General features: G+C 40.3%; 1 protein-coding gene across 2 annotated transcripts in view; it reads left to right on the plus strand.

The window, feature by feature from the left end:
• Nucleotides 1–7,443, plus strand: part of TPST1 (tyrosylprotein sulfotransferase 1) — a 141,773-nt gene extending 134,330 nt beyond the window's left edge. The window contains exons 4-6 of one of the 2 annotated variants that reach the window (XM_038538994.1): nt 3,308–3,358; nt 6,706–6,748; nt 6,891–7,443. In XM_038538994.1, coding sequence (XP_038394922.1) covers nt 3,308–3,358; nt 6,706–6,723 — 69 coding nt within the window. In that variant the 3' untranslated portion in view covers nt 6,724–6,748; nt 6,891–7,443. The remainder of the gene's footprint in view (nt 1–3,307; nt 3,359–6,705; nt 6,749–6,890) is intronic. The other variant, XM_038538995.1, reaches the window with a different exon arrangement.
• Nucleotides 7,444–19,545: the final 12,102 nt, after the last annotated feature.

Below are 19,545 nucleotides of genomic sequence, written 5' to 3' on the forward strand. Positions count from 1 at the left end.
CAATGTTTTCCTGTTCCCACTCATGTTTTCTGTCATGCCTTGCTGGTTTTTACAGTGAACTGAGAAGAGGGAATATTTAACCATAAGATTTGCTAATGGTAATAAAATACAGGACAGTGCTGGGTGGGGCCTTCTGGGCCTCACTCTGCCACTAACTAGCTATGTAACCCCCTGGACTTTCACTGAACCTTCTGCTTCAATTCTAGCAGAAGAGGGTAGCTGAAACAGAGGAGAGTCAATTTCTGAGTCAGGATATGAGGAATATAAGAAAAATTGCTTGGGGACCAAACCACTAACTGGAAAAGGGACTAGGGCAAAGCAGCCTTGTTCTGGTTCAGTAGTGCTGCCAGGGCACGGGATCCTAACTAAACCTGGGTAACGTATGGCCCCAGGGGATTTGAAGGTAAGGGTTGAGACATAGTTCCATGAATAGAGGGAGGAGAAGGAAAGACACTTGAGAATCTGGTAGGAAAGAGAAAAAAAAGAAGAAAGAAAGAGAAAGGGAAGGAAGGAGAAAGAAGGAAAGAAGAAAGAAAGAGAGAGAAAGAAAGAAAGGAAGAAAGAAAGAAAGAAAGAAAGAAAGAAAGAAAGAAAGAAAGAAAGAAAGAAAGAAAGAAAGAAAAAGAAAGAAAGAAGAAAGAAAGAAAGAAAGAAAGAAGAAAGAAAGAAAGAAAGAAAGAAAGAAAGAAAGAAAGACATCCTATTGGCTTGAGCCTCTGTGCAAGATATAGTGTCTGCTTGCAGACAGGCATAGTAGAAGTCAGAATTAACATGATACACAGCTCTAGGGGCTTAGATACTTCTACATCTGAAACCTGGAAGAGTAATACAATGCTATATGTCAGTAAAATAGGGATGGGAAGGGCACAATGCTGGAAGCTGGAACCGTCTATGGGCTACCCTACTGTGTTAGGGTAGAACAAAGAGGATTCTTACACGCAGATTCTCCAGGGAGCAGCTAGGCCAGACCCCCCATGACCTGGGATTATTTGAAGGTGTGAAAGAGATTATTTGAAGGTGTGAAAGAGAGGTGTCAAAGATATTGAAGGTAGTTTTTGAAACAGCTTTAATTTAGGCTTCTTAAAGACTATAAAGAATGGAGCAAGTTTTAGAAATTGCAGAGAAAGAGATGTGCAAAAAGTACGTTCATCCTCTGAGTTTCAGAGGGAATGCTGCTACTTTTAGAAATGGATCATCATCCATTTAGGATGATCCTTTAGGTCTGTGGGCCTTAGGATTCACCATTTAGATTCATTTTTTGCTTGGAGGGATTACTCTGTGACTCTCTTCCCAGTAGCCATATGTAGTTTCTTACCATACTTTCTCAAGTTTAGCAATTATCAAACTTTGGTTAATGGAGACCTTCTTTACTCTTGATTGGCATGAAAAGTTCCCAGTTTTTTGCTGTTGCACTGTGGAAACAAACATCTTTGTACTTAAAAAGAGTGAGTGCGTTTGTGTGTGTTAGCAGTAAATTTTTAGCGTTAAGTTACTGGCTTAATTTGTTCAGTTTTGTTCTTGAAATATACAGAAAAATTACACAAATCATAGCTCTATAAATGAAACAAAATGAACACACCTTCATAATTGCTACCCATATCAAGACAGAAAATTCCCAGCACCCTGAAAGCCTCTTTCATCTCTCTCCTCCCTAGAGTAAACAGTATCCTGATTTCCAACAACATGAAGTTGTTTTGCCTTTTCACAAACGTTAAAATATTTTATTTTTTAAAAATATTTTATTTATTTATTCATGAGAGACACACACAGAGAGAGAAAGAGGCAGAGACACCGGCAGAGGGAGAAGCAGGCTCCATGCAGGGAGCTCGACGTGGGACTCAATCCCAGGTCTCCAGGATCACACCCTGGGCTGAAGGTGGCGCTAAACTGCTGAGCCACCTGGGCTGCCCTAAAATATTTTAAATGGAGACACCTATATCATTTTTAGGGGTCCGACTTTTATCCTTCTCTTCATTATGTGTTGGGATTCATCTATGTTATTGCCATACCAGTAGTTTGTTTTTCTTAATTGCTACTCAGTATCATTATATACAATATTTGTTTTTTCCTTCTAATTGCATTGCTTTCAACACCATCTTTGTTATAAACCAAGTATCTGAATACAAGGATCTGTTTCTGATTGTTCATTCTGTTTCATTCATATATTTGTCTGTACTTGTACCAAAGCCTTACTGTCGTCACTCCAAGTTCATTATTATCTTAATTATTTTGTATATATAAGAACATATAACATATTAGTATATATTTTAACAATTATAATTGTATGTATGTGTGTATATATCATGTAGCTCTATAATTGGCTTAATTATAGCTGTATAATAATGTCTTAATATCTAGTAGAGTAAGTCCCCCACTTTTTTTTTTCCACACTTTGTTCTTTTTAAGATTACTTTGATTATTCTTGGCCCTATGCATTTCCATAGAACTTTTTCAGTCAGCTTGAACTTACTCCACTCCCTCCACCCAATAAAGTGTGCTAGAGTTTTGATTGGAATTCCTTTGTTGAGGAGAATGAACATCTTTACTATATTGACTCTTTCAATCCCTGGAAGTGGTATGCCTCTCTATTTATTTGGTCTTTAATTTCTCTCAATAATGTTTTATATTTTTCTGTGTAAAGATCTTACACAGATCTTTTATTAGATTTATTCTTAGGTATCTGGTGGGGGGTTTTTTAGATGTTATAAATGGTATTGCTTCCTAAAGTTATTTCCTTACTATTGCTGGTATTAGAAACATAATTTTATATATTGAAAAGTAAGTTTTTAATTATAAGATTTTGTGAGGTTAAAAGTATGTATCATTTTAAGAATCATCTAAAATTCAAATTGTTATGGGAATATTGGGGATATTAAGAAAAGTAAATTTGGAATAAATCTAAGATTTGTGAGGATGGAGATTTCAAAAGGCTATTAGGAGTACCTGTTCCTAAATTGTGTGAATTCTCTGTTGGTTGCTTGAGATAGATGGCCTAGAGCTCGCTTTCTCTCTCAGCTAAAATGATTGGAGCTTGGAACTTTGGTATGCTTTTTTTCTTCTTCAGGTACTCTGGGCCCTCTCCCAGCCAGCCCACATTAGGAACACTCAGGCAAATGTAGGACAGGTGGGACCAGAGTGAATGAGAATTTCAGTCCTTCAGCACTAGCTTTTATTGAACTGATAGGCTTCCCTCCCACCCTAAAACTCACCGAGAATGAATCCATTCACCATCACGCATTGCAGGCATCCTGAAATGATGATGACAGTACCTGTTTCCTTAAACTCACACTTGACTTTGTTTTTCCAGGTCTATAAAGGAGAATTTCAGCTCCCTGAATTTCTTAAGGAAAAACCTCAGGTACTGTGTCTGCTTTCTCTTCTTAATGTGATAGATGGGCTCTTGTGTCAGGATGATCTTTTTAAAGAGTGCTGTACTGGTGGCAGAAAGATTGGTCTCTGGTAATTGTTCGTTTTAACAGTCTTAATTTCAGAGAGCTCAGTGTCAGTGTCTTCCAAAATTAGGGAACTGCTCTATTAATAACTAAAATCCAGTTGCTTGAGGTGACTTATAAGCCATAGAGTATTCCATGTATAAGGAACCTGCCTTGGTGAATCTGCTCAGCCTTCCAATATCCCTTGAAATAAAACTTTCAGCCACCCTTTGTTCTTGTCATATATACATCCATGACCTCCTAACTTGTCTTATTTGGAGCCTAGAAGACTTGTGAATACATTGTATTTACCGCCATTGGCCCTGAGCTGCAAAGCCCCCAAGCTGGGAAAGGACAGTGAGAGTTTGAAAATGAATAACGTTTACATTTTAATTTAATTTTTTAAAAATTTTTATTTATTTATGATAGTCACACACAGATTGAGAGAGAGAGGCAGAGACTAGGCAGAGGGAGAAGCAGGCTCCATGCACCGGGAGCCCGACGTGGGATTCGATCCCGGGTCTCCAGGATTGCACCCTGGGCCAAAGGCAGGCGCTAAACTGCTGCGCCACCCAGGGATCCCAACGTTTACATTTTAAAAGATTTGTTAAAACAGATCCAGAGTTATCCTTGTAATGTCACACCCATACTTACTTGGGTTTCAGTGTTGTTTCTTGAGTTGAAGAGAAACAGGCAGTGTTACAGCTGACACCGTGTGCCTAAACTAGCCCAGAATGTCCTGCATCTGAGAATCCTCTGCCATGCCTACCTGGTAGTGGGGAAAGATTGTTAACTCCTACTGGAACCCCGCAGAAGACTGCCCTTTCTAGCCCAGGCTGCTATCAGTAATTGGCTTGTAAATAGGAAATGAAGACCCAGCAAGAACGTCGGCTTCTAAAATCATTGCGGATATGGATTGGTGAGGGAGACAGACCTCCTCATAGACTCTGTGAAGTTGTGTAGCCTGAAGCAAGCCTGGAATAAAAGGACAGGGCTATTTGAGAGAAGTTGCTTCTCACACCAAGGTTCAAGGCTCTGTCTTCTCAAATCCTTGTCCCATAACAGTTGTAAGCCTTTAATAGTTGATATGTATTATTTGAGAATTTCAAACTACTTTCAGGGCATATTCTCATTTGCCTATATTTAATTTTAATCTTCCCATTCATTCATTTTGTTCAACAAATGTTTACTGAATTTCTGTTATGGGTGAGAAGTTGGAATAAGTCCTCAAGAGTCAGAGAAAAAAAGATCTTCTCAAGGAACTTCTGATCTCCCCAAAAGACTGATCAACTTTGGCAGACAAGGGGGCACTGAACCCTGAGCCTGGTCTAGGCGTGATGCCCCAGAAACCTGGATGGATTCATGAATAAGCCATCAATCACTTGTAGGCTGTGGCCAGAGAATAATCTGAGAGTCAAGTCTTGAAGGAATGTCAAATCCAAAGACTATTCTGTATAGTAAGTTTGAAAGAATCAAGAAAGGGAATTTGAGACTAATTTAAAGGGATACCTCTGCTTCACAGCATACACAAAAATCATTTCCAGGCAGATTACAGACCTAAATGTGAAAGGTAAAATAATAAAGTTTTTAGGAGATAATAAAGGAGAATAATTTCATAACCTTAAGAGGGAAGGATTTTTTTAAACAGATCATAAAAAACACTAATCATTAATTTTTAAATGGGTAACTTAGGGCAGCCTGGGTGGCTCAGTGGTTTAGCGCTGCCTTCAGCCCAGGGCCTGATCCTGGAGATCCGGGATCAAGTCCCACGTCGGGCTCCCTGCATGGAGCCTACTTCTCCCTCTGCCTGTGTCTCTGCCTCTCTCTCTGTCTGCCTCTCATGAATAAATAAATAATCTTTTAAAAAAATAAAGTGGGTAACTTGGACACCATTAAAATTGATAATATTTACGTTTTTAAAGTTTTTTTGTTTTTAAATATTTTATTTATTTATTCGTGAGAGACATACAGAGAGAGGTAGAGACATAGGAGAGAGAGAAGCAGGCTCCCTCTGTGGGGAGAGCCTGATGCAGGACTCAACCTCAGCCAAAGGCAGATGCTCAACAACTGAGCCACCCAGGCACCCTGATGATATTTACTTATTAGAAAGCATCATAAAGAGAGTAAAAAAGTGTACCTTAAGTGGGTTAAAATAATTTGAAACAAAGTATTCATTTGTAGACTATAGGGGATTCCTACAAATCAGTTATTTTATAAAAATGCACAAAACACTTAGTAGGCACTTCAGGCCTAGTAAGTAACTCTGGGGATCCCTGGGTGGCGCAGCGGTTTGGCGCCTGCCTTTGGCCCAGGGCGCGATCCTAGACCCGGGATCGAATCCCACATCGGGCTCCCAGTGCATGGAGCCTGCTTCTCCCTCTGCCTGTGTCTCTGCCTCTCTCTCTCTCTCTCTGTGACTATCATGAATAAATAAATAAAATCTAAAAAAAAAAAATGTTAACAGGGTATTTAAAAAAAAAAAAAAAAGTAAGTAACTCTGGTTTATTTAATGCATCACACACACATATAGTTAGAAAAGGACTGTAAAAGACCTCGATTTAACTTATAATAAATGATAAAATTGAAGCCCACAGAACCCTTGCATTTGGTATTTAGGTAAAGTGGCTCACAGAACTCAGCAAAGCTGTACTTACAATTACAGTTTTATTACAAAGGATACAAATCAGAATGAGCCAAATGAAGAGTGATGTAGGACAAGGACTGAGAGGGTCTCAAAAACAGAGCAATGCCCATTCCCCGTGGAATCAGGGTACTTCTTCCAACCAGCAGCATAGCATATCGGTGTATTCACCAACCAAGAAGCTCCACTGAACTTAAGCATCCATAGTTTTTATTGGGATCTAATTACATAGACATGACTGATTGAATCATTGGCCATGTGGGTGAAGTCAATCACAGGTTTGGTCTTTCCGTGACCAGCCCCCATCCTGAGTTATCTCATCTCTTAGCACAAACTCAAATATAATTCAAGGAGCTCCTGAATAATGAAGACATTCCCATTACCTGGGAAAATCCAAGAATTTAGGGTCTCCCTACCACAAACTAGAGACAAAGGCCAGTTAGATTCTTTATTATATAGTAGTTAGCAGATTGAGTTCATTAGAAAAATGTGTAGTCAGAGCCTGCAGGCCACCCCTGATTATTTCAATGGTAGTAGTTACTCTCCATCCTAACTAACTTCAAGGGCTTTAAAACATGTTTTACAAAAAAAAATAAAAAATAAAAATAAAACATCTTTTGCTTCCTTTGACAGACTGAGGAAGTAGAGTAGCAGAGCCAGGAACCTCTTACATGAGGTGAGAGTTGGGGGGACATTCCTTGGTCTTTGGGTTTCCCTGCTTAAGCTCTCTTAGAGGGCAGTGTGGCTGGAGGCAGTATGGTGCAGGGGAAAATAGAGTGACTCCACACCTATAACCATATTCTATTTGTTTGCCCTAGGGAAGACTGCTGCCTTTCAACAGAAGGAAAATTTCTAGTACTAGCTGTTCCCTGATGAGATCAGTCAAGCGTATGTACCATGGCCCACATCACCTGTTCACTTGCCATTCTCCTCCCATTGAGAGGGTGGGATGTCAGGATACATTTGGGCCTCCCTGCGTGATCTGCTTCCTGAGTACAGTGCTCTTGATACTAATTACACACACAGGCCTGTGGATAAGAAGCTCAGAGGGAGCGTGTGCTTTCTGTTAAAACTGCTCTGGTCCTCATCTTTTCTTACCAGATTCTAAACTTTTGTTTCAAGGGGAGGGCTTTAAAATGGGATTCTATAAGCAAAATTGGGCAGTTTCATCTTGGAATAGGTTGTCTACATGTTCTAATGTTTTGTAGAACACTTCCTGTTTAAATGTATTGATGTGGATAATATTAAAGATCTTAATTATTTAAATAATTCATTGTATTGTTTTTGAGAAGTTGGGGAATTACCGTATACATTTACAACTTAATGACTTTTGTATTTTATTTTTCAAAATAAAAGCTTTAAATGTGTGAAGTGTTCTGGCGGTGTACATGTTTTCATTACTGTGATCTCAGAGAAGCAGTAAGACTTTATCCAATGGTGATTGATAAACCAAAGTTTCTTCAGTTGGCTGTATTGTAGATATTCCCTTCTATGCATCATAATTTTTAATTAAGTTTTTTATTTTAATTCCAGTATAGTTAAAATAACGGTGTTGTATTAGTTTCAAGTGTACAATATTGTGATTCAAAACTTCCATACAATGCTCAGTTCTCATCACCTTAATCCCCATCACCTAGTTCACCCCTCCTCCCACCCACGTCCCCCCTGGTAGCCATCAGTTTGTTCTCTATAGTTAAGAGTCTGTTTCTTAGTTTGTCTTTTTTATCCCCCTCATTTGTTTGTTTCTTAAATTCCACATATGAGTGAAATCATGGAAATCATTTGTCTTTCTCTAACTTATTTCACTTAGCATGATACTCTCTAGCTCCATCCATGTTGTTGGAAATGGCAAAAAGATCATTCTTTTTTATGGCTGAGTAATATTCCTCTGTGTGTGTGTGTGTGCCACATCTTCCTTATCCATTCATCAGTTGATAGACACCTGGACTGTTTCCATAATTTGGCTCTTGTAAATAATGCTTCAATAAACATAGGGTGCATGTATCCCTTTGAATTAGTGTATTTGTATTTTGGGGGTAAATACCCAGTAGTGCAATCACTGGAGTAGTTCTATTTTTAACTTTTTGAGGAACTTCCATACTCTTACACAGTGGCTGCACCAGTTTGCATTCTCACCAACAATATATGAGGATTCCTTTCTCTCCACATCCTCCCCAACACTTGTCATTTCTTGTGGGTTTTTTTTTTTTTTTTTTTACTTTTGTAATAATTTTATGACAGTATCTTCTGATGTAATCTCAATGACAAGTTCACAAAGCTCAGCTGATATATAGACCAGCATACACATTACTCACTTGGGGAAGGTCTATAACCTGAAAGTTCTCTAGTTGCACTAGAGAGAAATCATACTTTTGGGCACTTCCATGATTTGGGGTAATAAAAGAGGACTTATGTTCCCTCTGCCTCCATCCGATTCCTTTGACCTGAGCTAATTCAGAAAAAAACCCAGCTGAATCCCTTCCTCTTATATCTCGATCACAGTCCACTCCACATAAACCTCCCATTGTATGTCTTTTTCAAATTTGTAACTTCAAAGAGATGCTTTTAATCTTCACGATATCAATTAGATGGTGTCTGAAAACTGTCTGCTGGCAGAATTTATTTTTGCTCAGAAAGGTTGGTCTTCTCTTTCAATAAGACCTTCAGCTGATTGGGGGCCCATCCACACCGTGGCAGGTAATAGGTTTACTGCAGTGTCATTCATGGTGGCAAGTGGCAGGTTTGGGAGGCAGCCTGGGTGAGACTAGTCCAGAAATCAACTAGTAAACTGTGGAAGGTGTCTTCATGGAGTTCCATGCAGCTCTCAGAATAAATCAGATGTATATTCAGAAAAAAAAAAAAGTACATTCAGCAGTGTGAGTGGGTCTCAAAATAATAGGCATCTGCATCTTTAGCTCTCCTCTTCCCACATCCACTCTGTGCTCTTGTTCTTCACTGAAATTAGAACATCTCTAGTTTGCCTTCTCATTCATAGAATAATTGTTTAGCATTCTTCCAGCAGGACTATGGGTGTGGTTATCAATGTGGTGGTTGTTCTCTTAATTTTCCCAAATTTGATTTCTCTAAGCAGATACTTCCCTTGCAGGAAAACTCCTGAATTTACCAGGAAGAATTATAGAACTTGCTGAATCCCCAGATGATTAAGGGAAACATAATGGTTGTCACTTCATGTATCATCCTGTGGAGGAGAATGCTGATGCTTAGCTGTGCTCCCTCAAGTCTAGGTATTGCCTGAGCGCGAGACTTGGACCGGCTGCCACAGCCCTCGTGGTGGAGCGCCCAAGTTCTTCGCCCTCCACATACCTCCGACAAGTACCGGGCAGCAACCACGAGCCAAGTACAACCAGCCCAGGGCAGGTGCTGGGGAGAGACCAGGGCCACCCGCAGCACAGGCGCTCGGGCTGCAGGCCATCTAGCCTCCACCCAGCTGCTCCCACTCATTTCTTGTGTTTTTGATTTTAGCCATTCTGACATGTGTGAGGAGGTATCTCATTGTGGTTTTAATTTGCATTTAACTGATGATGAGGGATGTTGAGCATCTTTTTATGTGTCTGTGGGCCGTCTTTGGAGAAATGTCTGTTCATATCTCCTGCCCATTTTTAATTGGATTATTTATTTTTTGGGTGTTGAATTGTATCAATTCTTTATAAATTTTGGATACTAACCCTTTGTCAGATACGTCATTTGCAAACATCTGCTCCCATTCTGCCTTTTAGTTTCATTGATTGTTTCTTTGTTGTGCAAAAGCTTTTTATTTTGGTGAAGTCCCAATAGTTTATTTTTGCTTTTATTTCTCTCGCCTCAGGAGACTTATCTAGGAAAATGTTCTTATGGCTGATGTCAGAGAAATTGCCGCTTGTGCTCTCTTCTAGAATTTTTATGATTTCAAGTCTCACATTTAGGTCTTTAACGTGTTTTGAGTTTATTTTTGTGTATAGTATGGGAAAGTGACTCAGTTTCATTCTTTTGCATGTAGGTGTCCAGTTTTCCCAACACCATTTGTTAAAGAGACTTTTCCCCATCGCAAATTCTTTCCTTCTTAGTTGAAGATTTATTGACATGCATCTTCTCTTTTTAAAAAGATTTTATTCATTTATTAGAGAGAGTGAGCAGGGTGAGGGGCAGAGGGTGAGGGAGCCTGACATTTGGCTCGATCCCAGGACCCTTAGATCACGCCCTGAGCCAAAGGCAGACGCTCAACCACTGAGCCACCCAGGCACCCCACATCTAAACTTCTTAATGAAGATTTTGCTATAATTTACTTCATAAAGACCTGCTATCATCCATTTGTCTCAGAATCCTGTTCTATTACATGCCTACATACTACATTTTTTTTTAAGAATTATTTAGTCGTGAGAGACACAGAGAGAGAGGCAGAGACATAGGCAAAGGGAGAACCAGACTTCCTGTGAGGAGCCTGATGCGGGACTCGATCTCAGGACCCCAGGATCATGCCCTGAGCTGAAGATATACGCTCAACCACTGAGCCACCCAGGTGCCCCTACATACTACATTTGAGGACAGGAAAGTTACTGTTCCCAGCTGTTTTCTAGGATCCATTATTTACAATACAGAATGACCAGATAATGTAATTCCTATTTATTGTCTTCTATGTGCAAGGCACCAAACAAGGTATTCTATGTATTTTCTTATGCCTGTCCCAAAAATTCTGCATCCTTTGGTCTTATCCATCAGCAAATAATATTTTTTACCTAGTCACTCAAGCCAGAAACCCAAGAGTCTCTTCTTCCCTGTTTTCTCTCACATATAAGATCTTTGATTCTACCTTTAAAATATTTCTTCACTTCAGCTTCACTGCCCCGACCCTAATGTAAGACAGCACCATCTGTCACCTAGACTGTTGCAATAGACAGCCTCCTAAATAATATTCCCATTCTTACTCTTGCCCCCCTCAAATTCTGTGTAGCACACAGCAGAGTAATAGTTTTATAGTTTTATAATGCATATATAGATATGACCCACACCTCTTTTCCTCTCTTTTAGAATAGATCATGGTTCCTGCCATGATCTAGCCACTGTCCTCCATCTCCCCACCTCACCCCTTGTGCTCTAAGGGTCTTTGCATCTCCCAGAAACATACCACGCTTTTCCTGCCTCTGCACATAATTTTCTTCTCTCTGGAATGTTCTTCCCTTTGCTTTTTGCCTGATTGCCTCATTCTCAGTTCTTTTGTCTCAATAAATTCCATTTTTTCAGACTTTCCTGACCCCTTGAACTAAAAATAGATGCCTTCCTGCCTCTCTTCTTCACAGTATCACCTTAGCAAACTTTGCAGTTTTTAATCTGTTAACTCTTTTTTTTTGGTCTCCTATGCTAGGTGTAAGTTCCTGGAAAACCAAGACTTTATCTTTTTCTTGTTCGTTTTTGTATCTCTGACACCCAGTGTCTGGCACATTCTAGGAGCCCCAGGAAATTACTTAGTAAATGATTAATTGTCCCATAAACCTCTGGCATATCATTTTGCAGATGAGAAAACAGGCTTACCTGTCAAGTGCCTTAGACAAGGCCCCTCAGGTAGTCTTGTAGTGGGTGATCTGGGACTTTAGTCCAAGCCTGACCTGAACATCCCTCTTCCCAGTCCACTCCCCCAGGCTTGTCCCCTTTAGTTGAAAATGAATACTGAGGGCAGCCCAGGTGGCTCAGCGGTTTAGCGCCACCTTCAGCCCAGGGCATGACCCTGGGGACTCAGGATTGAGTCCCACGTCGGGCTCCCTGCATGGAGCCTGCTTCTCCCTCTGCGTGTGTCTCTGCGCCTCTCTCTCTCTCTCTCTGTCTCTCATGAATAAATAAATAAAATCTATTTTAAAAAAAAAAGAAAATGAATACTGCAGCCATATCAATCCTTTATTCAGCAATATGCCTTAAGTCACCACTTTGTACAAAAACCTTGAGTCTCTAAGGCCTAACACATTACCTCTGAACTGTCCCACCTCCACAGTGTGGGGCCTCACTACCTTCTCGTGTGTGTAAGCATATGTGTCCTGCCTGTCTCCTTACACTCCTTCACTTTCTGCTCCTTTCAGGTGCCTATAAACCCTCTCGCCTCTACCTGGGATATCCCAGCCTCATTAAAGGCTTGGCTGTTTTCCGTGCCATTTCTTGTTACACAACTGCTCCAGCCTCCAAATAGTAATAAAGTCAACTTCTTAACATAATATTTATTTTTTTGCTTATTTCCTGTGTTAGTCTTATCATTAACTTTGTAGGGAAGAGGTCCCATATTCATCCAGAGCCTATCAGAATGGGAGAGGAGGATCCATTTTTAGACTATAACCCAGCCTGACTTCAGTACTTGCCCCAAAGGAGACATGATTTTTATGTCCCACACCTGCCCACCCCTGGAGACTCCACTATTACAGGTGGGCGTGGATTGGAGTCAGAAGGGCAGAGAACCACTGCACGAAATGGCTGACTCGGGGAAAGGAAACCACCACACAACTGGCTTGAAAAAGCAGATGCTGTGCTATTTCCATCCCTATTGACATTCCTTCTTCACAAAGCTTGCTTTCTTTCTGGCCCAAGCACATTTCTTTTGAGCTCTATGAAGAAAAGCATTTCTGTTTCCTGTTGCCATCTTCAATCACGTCTATGAAGATGACTGTTTATGAGATGTTGTGATTTGATGAAATCAAATGGAACTCCTGTTGAACGAATGAAAGATGGCTGGAATAAAATTTAAAAGGAGGCAACAGGAAGGGCCTAGATGGACATGTGGGCCATGACTATCAGCTTCCTGGAGCCAGCAGAGTCATAGGCCACAGACAGCAAGTGAACCCGCAAGGCCAGAGAGAGGCTCATGTCCTCGGTGGACACAGGAGCTTGGAGAGAGCATCAGCCATGAAGAATCATAGAATTTAAAAATGAGAGAAAAAAACTCAGAATCACTTAAATAATCCATCTAGTAATGCTTATCAAGAACTTCTCATGGTCCAGGTCCTATGCCAACCATTTTGCATGTTTAAACTCATTTAATTCTCGTAATTACCATCTGAGGTATGTAGTATTACTACCTACATTTTACAAACATTGGCTCAGGGGTGGGGATGGAGATGGGGGTGGGGGGTAAAGTACCCAATACAGCTAGTGATGGAGTCAGGATAGGCAACCTAATCGACACTAACCACTACTCTTCATCTCAGTAATTATCTTTATACTAGAATAGAAACTTGCTATTAGCATTGAGGTGCAACTGTTTTAAGTACCTCCCTTGTACTCAGTAATTTGCTAGGTATGATTGGGTGGTGTGCCAGGAAGTATAGGCAGAGCAGCACCCTTGGGAATTTATGGACTTGGTAAAAATCAAGAAAAATGCACATAAAACAATTATTTCGGGTTCTAACAAAATGTATTTATTATCACCTCTCAAAATCTGGCTAGTAGATGATAGATAAATAGTGATCTAGGCAAGACCCGATTCAGTGTTACCCCCAAATTTGTATTTCTAAAGGAACTGTAGATCCTGGGGCCATCTGGGCTTTTCCCTGATGAGGTCGGTATTTTCAGCACTGAGGTCCCTTTCCTCCTTATCTGTCACTACCCACTGCAGTGTTCTGCAGTCTTTGGGTCTTTTTGTAAAGCAGAGCAGTCCCTCCTTAGTTATTCTGAATTGAGCAAAAAGGGTAATTTTTATTCATTTTGTGTTGAAATCCTAACAGAGCAGTTCATTATTTGAGTATTGGGTGTGTGCGTGTGTATGTGTGCATAGAAGTGTATGAGAGAGAGTAGTTCTGTTAAAGATAAAGATAAATGACTTTTATTCTACTTTTGAGCTGATTATTACCTAAGATCCAAAATTGAATCATTTTCACAATAAAACCACTTTTTGTACTTCTGTATTACAGAAAAGGCTTTGAAGGTCTTTCCCTGAGAAAGCCTACAATGCCCTCTGTTGGCCAAACGTGGAACGACTGCTGAACCTATGAAGTTTTCAAGTTGGAAAAAAAAAAATAAGGAAATACACATGCATGCAAAGCTTTCTCTATAAAACTGCCCATTGCAGTATAGTTTATGGAAATAAAAAAAAAGTTTAAGCAGTCTAGCAAAAGGGGGTACTGGTTAAATGAGTTGTGGTGCATCCACACAATAGAACTCAGCCAATAAATATGCTATTGTAGAAAAAGATTTAATAACAGAAAAATGTTCATGTCACAGGAAGGGGAAACCTCAGATCACAAAGCTTTTTATTATGATCCCATTTTTATTATTTACAGAATAGATAGGACACTAAATAGAACAGCTAAATTGATAGGCAACTGAAAGACATGTGCCAAAATTAACAGCCTTATCTGTTGGTGGTGGAATTGCGGGGGTTCTGGTTCTCCTCTTTGTGCTTAACTGTTTTCTAAATGTGCTATGATCAACATGAATTATTTTTGTAAAATAGTAAAGAACAATTGATGTGTTCTTAGATAACAGTTTGCTATAGAAGAGACATGGAGATTACCTACAGGAAAGATTTCAGAACTTCAGTGCCATTTCAGCAGTGATTTATCTCAGACTACATATTTTCCAAGAGTGTTACCATCTGTAAATAATAATCCTTGTCCAGAACTACCAGTACTTCATAACTACCCAGAATATGGAGTGGCCTCCATATTCTGGGAGAAGAACTGTAACTTTCAGGCTAATTGGTTGAATATCTCTGCCTGATCCAATAGTTATGACTGTTGCCTGCAATACTTTTCCTTGAGATTTTTCTGGAAGCAAATGCCTCCTTTTGGTTGCAGTTTTGGCTGTACTCCTTGCAACTAAAACTCAGAGAGGGGAAGAAGCAGGCTGCCGCAGTTCCTGCTGTGCTTTCATGCTGCCACCACTGCAAGGAGACCCCCCCCAAGATCTGTTTTTTTTAAAGAAGTAAATCAAAAGATCAAACCCCCTAATCCTACAGATTAAAAAAACTGGGGTCTTTGAGTAGTGCTGCAACTTACTCAAAACTATGCATCTAGTTAGACTGAACATTGACTTTCAGTTCATTTATTTTCTAGTAAGTCTCATTTATCCAATCTTCTGATGAAAAGTTAGTAATATTAATAATCTGAAGATTTGGCTATTGATTTGTTCTTCATAAATGAATGAGCCTTGAATCAGAAGTGAAGCAGGGAATCAGCTATTTGGATATTTAGATGGAGCACACTTGAAAAGGTCACAATGCAGTTAGGATGGATTTATTTCTCTTATACAGGAGCTGGCAAACTATAGCCAGTGAGCCAAATCTGGCCACACCTACCATGTATGTCTTGTCTGTAGCTGCTTTCTCTCTACAGCTGCGGGTTGAGTATATGTCCTACTAAGCTGAAAATATTTCCTATATGTCCTATAACAGAAAAAGTTACAGAAAACCCCTGCTCTTAATCCTATCCTACCTCAGGATGTTTAAATATTTCATTACACCTTAATGTCTCTAGCCAACCATAGGAGGTAGGACAACAATAGACCCTCATACCACGTTCATAAAACACTGTTTTTGTGGAATTCTAAGATTTTATTTATTTATTCATGAGAGACACAGAGAGAGAGAGAGAGGTAGAGACATAGGCAGAGGGGGAAGCAGGCTCTATACAGGGAGCCCGATGTGGGACTCGATCCTGAACTCCAGGATCATGACCTGAGCCCAAGGCAGACACTCAACCATTGAGCCACCCAGGCGTCCCTTTTCATGGAATTCTAGATGTTATTTTTGCATTTGTTTTATATGCTATTTTTGTTTTATTATAATTACTAAGTGAAAATATAAAACAACATTCATCTAAAGTATGTAAAGAGCTTAGGATGAGACCACTTCAGGACCCATGTCATCTCGCACAGTGAAGATGCCCATGGTTACCAGTGTGCACCCCAAACCAAAGAGCATCCCCTTAGTGTTTGCTCTGAATGAGATTCCCAGGACTTCTCACAACTTGATGGGAGCTCCTTCCCACCAACCCAGAATGATGGCACTCTGGAATTCCCTACCTCTTTGATATTAATAACAGTAATTCATGACCCTATATACTAATAATACCAATAAAATTCAAGAGGAAAAAATATATGGAGAGAGGTAATAATTTGAATGTGATCTTAGCACAAATTTCTTTGAGTGTTCATCGACTGAGTTCCTACTATGTGCCATGCATTGTACTGGACCTTGGAGATATTACAGGGAATAGACAACAAAATGAATGCCCCACCCTGCTTTTTGACATCCAGGAAGGTATATACTGCGAAGTCTGCTACAACCACAGCAAAAAGGAAAAGTTTTAACACTTCCCCATTCAGGCTTGCCTCCCGAAAGAGCAAGAATCATGGCCTCCAACTCAGTCTTCACTTCCCCCCTCCAAATCTCAAGGGCATTGGATCTGCTTGGTGAAAGTTAGGTTATGCATGGAATCCAGGATACAAGGTACTCTGGGAAAAAGAGCTTTTAAATTTTAAGTTTCTAGCATTAAGTGAGGCACACTTAAGAGGGGTCAGAAAAGAGGTGAGAGAGCCAATCTGAATATCAGTCACGTTTACCAAGCAGATGATAGGAAGACAAGTCCGGGCTAAGGAATAGCAGTGGTTAATGAATGGGGTGCATCAGAGCAAGTTGGCCATTGGCCAAGTTTTTGTGCCTTGGGAAACTTGTCACACAACCCTCCTCCAGGCTGGAAGAGCAAGGGAAAGCCAACCCTCTAACTCCATCCTCTCAATCATGTTATTCCTTCCTTTGTGCCCAATAGATAAGAAGGAGTTGAAAGTTGAGGGAAATAAAAGAGATTGAAAACATTTGGTGGGAAGATGCTGAGTCAGGTTTTGAACATGTTAAGTTCAAATTGCCCTTAGGGACATCCAGTTAGAGATGTGAAATTGTCAGTTTTATGTAAGATAAGGGTATGAAGTTCAGGAGAAACAGCTGAGTTGGAAATTTAAATTTGAGGATTTTAATATATAGATGATGGTTGAAACCATGGGATTAGACAATCACCTGGAGAGTGTATGTAGAACAGGAAAGAAGAAAGCCAAGAGCTAATTCCAGGATCCAACAGCCCTAAAGAGGTGAGAGGGTGAATGAGCCCTGCAAAGGAGATGGGAAACAGATGGAGAGGAGAGACAGAAGAGGCTCTTGGAATTCAAAGGAGAAAGGGGTTTTAAAAGAAAGAAATTTGTCAGTTGTGGCATGCTTCAAAGAATTCAGGAAGGACAGGTCATTGGGCTTGGCAACTCAGAGGCTGCCCTTTCAGTGATGGGTGAGAAGTCTACTTTGCAATGGGGGTAAGGAATAGAGGAAGCAGTGTGGACTCTTGTGAGGATACTGGCCACGAAGAGACAGAGAAAGAAGCTGTGCTACCTAGAGAAGGATGCGGGATTGAAGAATTTTTATTTATTATGATGGAAGAAACTGGCACAAAAAAATAGGCTATAGCAAAGGGAACAATATAGAGGAAGAGACTGAAAATTCAGAAGAGAAAAGGGTTAACTGATGGAGCAAGTACAATCCTGGAAAAGTTAGGGCATCCTTGAGAGACTGAGCCTTAAACCTAAAGAGGGTTAACATGCAGGTGAGATGGAAGGAAGTTAAGGGAGTTCCTCGTGCCTGAAGCCTCATTGCTCTACGCAATAATGGTCAAACTGCCATTTCCTGGAAGGAGGGGTGATAACCTGGAATGCAGAAGGGTCTTGGGAAGAAGGATAAGACTGGAAATAGAAAAGGAAGCTGACTTGAATATTGACTGGCCTTATTGTGGTAATCTTTTTGCAATTTCTACAAATATTGAGTCACTATATTTGTACACCTGAAACTAATAGAATGTGGTATGTCAATTATATCTCAATTTTAAAAAGAGAAAAAAGAAAGCTGACTAGAAGAAACACATGAACAGATTGCACAGTGGCATGGTGTGAGTTGATCATGCATTTATAGTGGTACCAATTCTTTTTTTTTTTTTTTAAGATTTTATTTATTTCTTCATGAGAGACAGAGAGAGCGAGAGAGAGAGAGAGAGAGAGAGAGAGAGAGACAGAAGCAGAGACAGAGGCAGAGGGAGAAGCAGCCTCCATGCAGGGATCCCAGGTCACCAGGATCACACTGTGGGCCAAAGGCGGCGCGTTTAACCGCTGAGTCACCCAGGTTGCCCTAATGGTACCAATTCTCATACTCACTGGTACCATTCTCACTCACCCAGAGACAGAGCATGGAAGCTGATGGGTTAATCTGATGGGTTTTTGTCCCAAGATCAGGTGCTGGGAAGGAACACGTGAAGGCATTCCCTAGGGAGATGCTTAAATGGGTACATTAGGATCTTGGTAGGATATGGGAGAAAATAAAATCAAGTCATTTTAACAGATACCTGAGAGAAAAGGTTGGGTGGGTAAGGAACCATCAGTCTTAAAGAAGTAGCAAAGCAAGTAAAGCAGGTTTTGGGAAATAAACGGAAGGACAGAATCTAGTGATCGATGGAGCTAAAACTTGGGAGGTAGAAAAGTTCTGGGTGCCAGCAAAGCTCCTTCACGGAGTATTTGCACTTTCTTTTTTTTCTTTTATTTTCCTCCCATTCTCCCTTCACTCAGAACCAAGCTTTTTTCTTTACCTGTTCTGGAAACAAGGATACCCTTGAAGAGCTTGAAATGCAGGAGTGACATGATTTGATATAAAATGTTCAGAACAGCAAGAGACATTAAAATAAGGTTCATAGCAGCATTGATTGTCATAACACAACACTAGAAAAAAACTATTCATCAATAGTGGTATGGATAACACTGCATTTACTTAAAGTCTAAAAACAGGGGCACTTAGTTGACTTAGTTGGCTAAGTGTCCGACTCTTGGTTTTGGCTCGGGTCATGATCTCAACATTGTAGAATCAAGCCCAGGGTCAGACTCCAAGCTCAGAGGGGAGCCTGCTTCAGATTCTCTCTCTCCTTCTCCCTCTGCCCCTCCCTCTGCTCTCTGTTTCTTTAAAATAAGTAAATCTTAAAATCTAAAAAGAGCTAAAATCAAATTGCATTGCTTAGGAGATGCAGAAAAGGGTGGTTAAGCTTGGAAAACAAGTAAATGATTGTCAGAAAAGTGAGGATGCTGGTGACCTCTGAGAGAATGGAGGCTGTCTTCATCAGGGAGGACCCTTGGAGAATGTAGGGGCTTGTAATGTTCTGTTTTTGTTTTGTTTTGTTTTTTAGGTTATTTATCTATTTATTCATGAGACACACAGACATAGGCAGAGGGAGAAGCAGGCTTCATGCAAGGAGCCTGATGTGGGACTCGATCCCAGAACCCCGGGATCACGCCCTGAGCTGAAGGCTGACACTCAACCACTGAGCTACCCAGGTGTCCCAATGTTCTAGTTCTTGATTGAGTGGTAGTATTATGGGTATTTCCTTTATAATTTTTCTTCAAGCCATTTTCTTCAAACCATTTCTACATAAATGGTTTTGCACTTTTCCGTGTTATATAACCTGATTAAAGAGAAAACATGCA

The sequence above is a fragment of the Canis lupus genome, chromosome 6 (genome assembly GCF_011100685.1).
Source record: "Canis lupus familiaris isolate Mischka breed German Shepherd chromosome 6, alternate assembly UU_Cfam_GSD_1.0, whole genome shotgun sequence".
NCBI classification, from domain to species: Eukaryota; Metazoa; Chordata; class Mammalia; order Carnivora; family Canidae; genus Canis; species Canis lupus.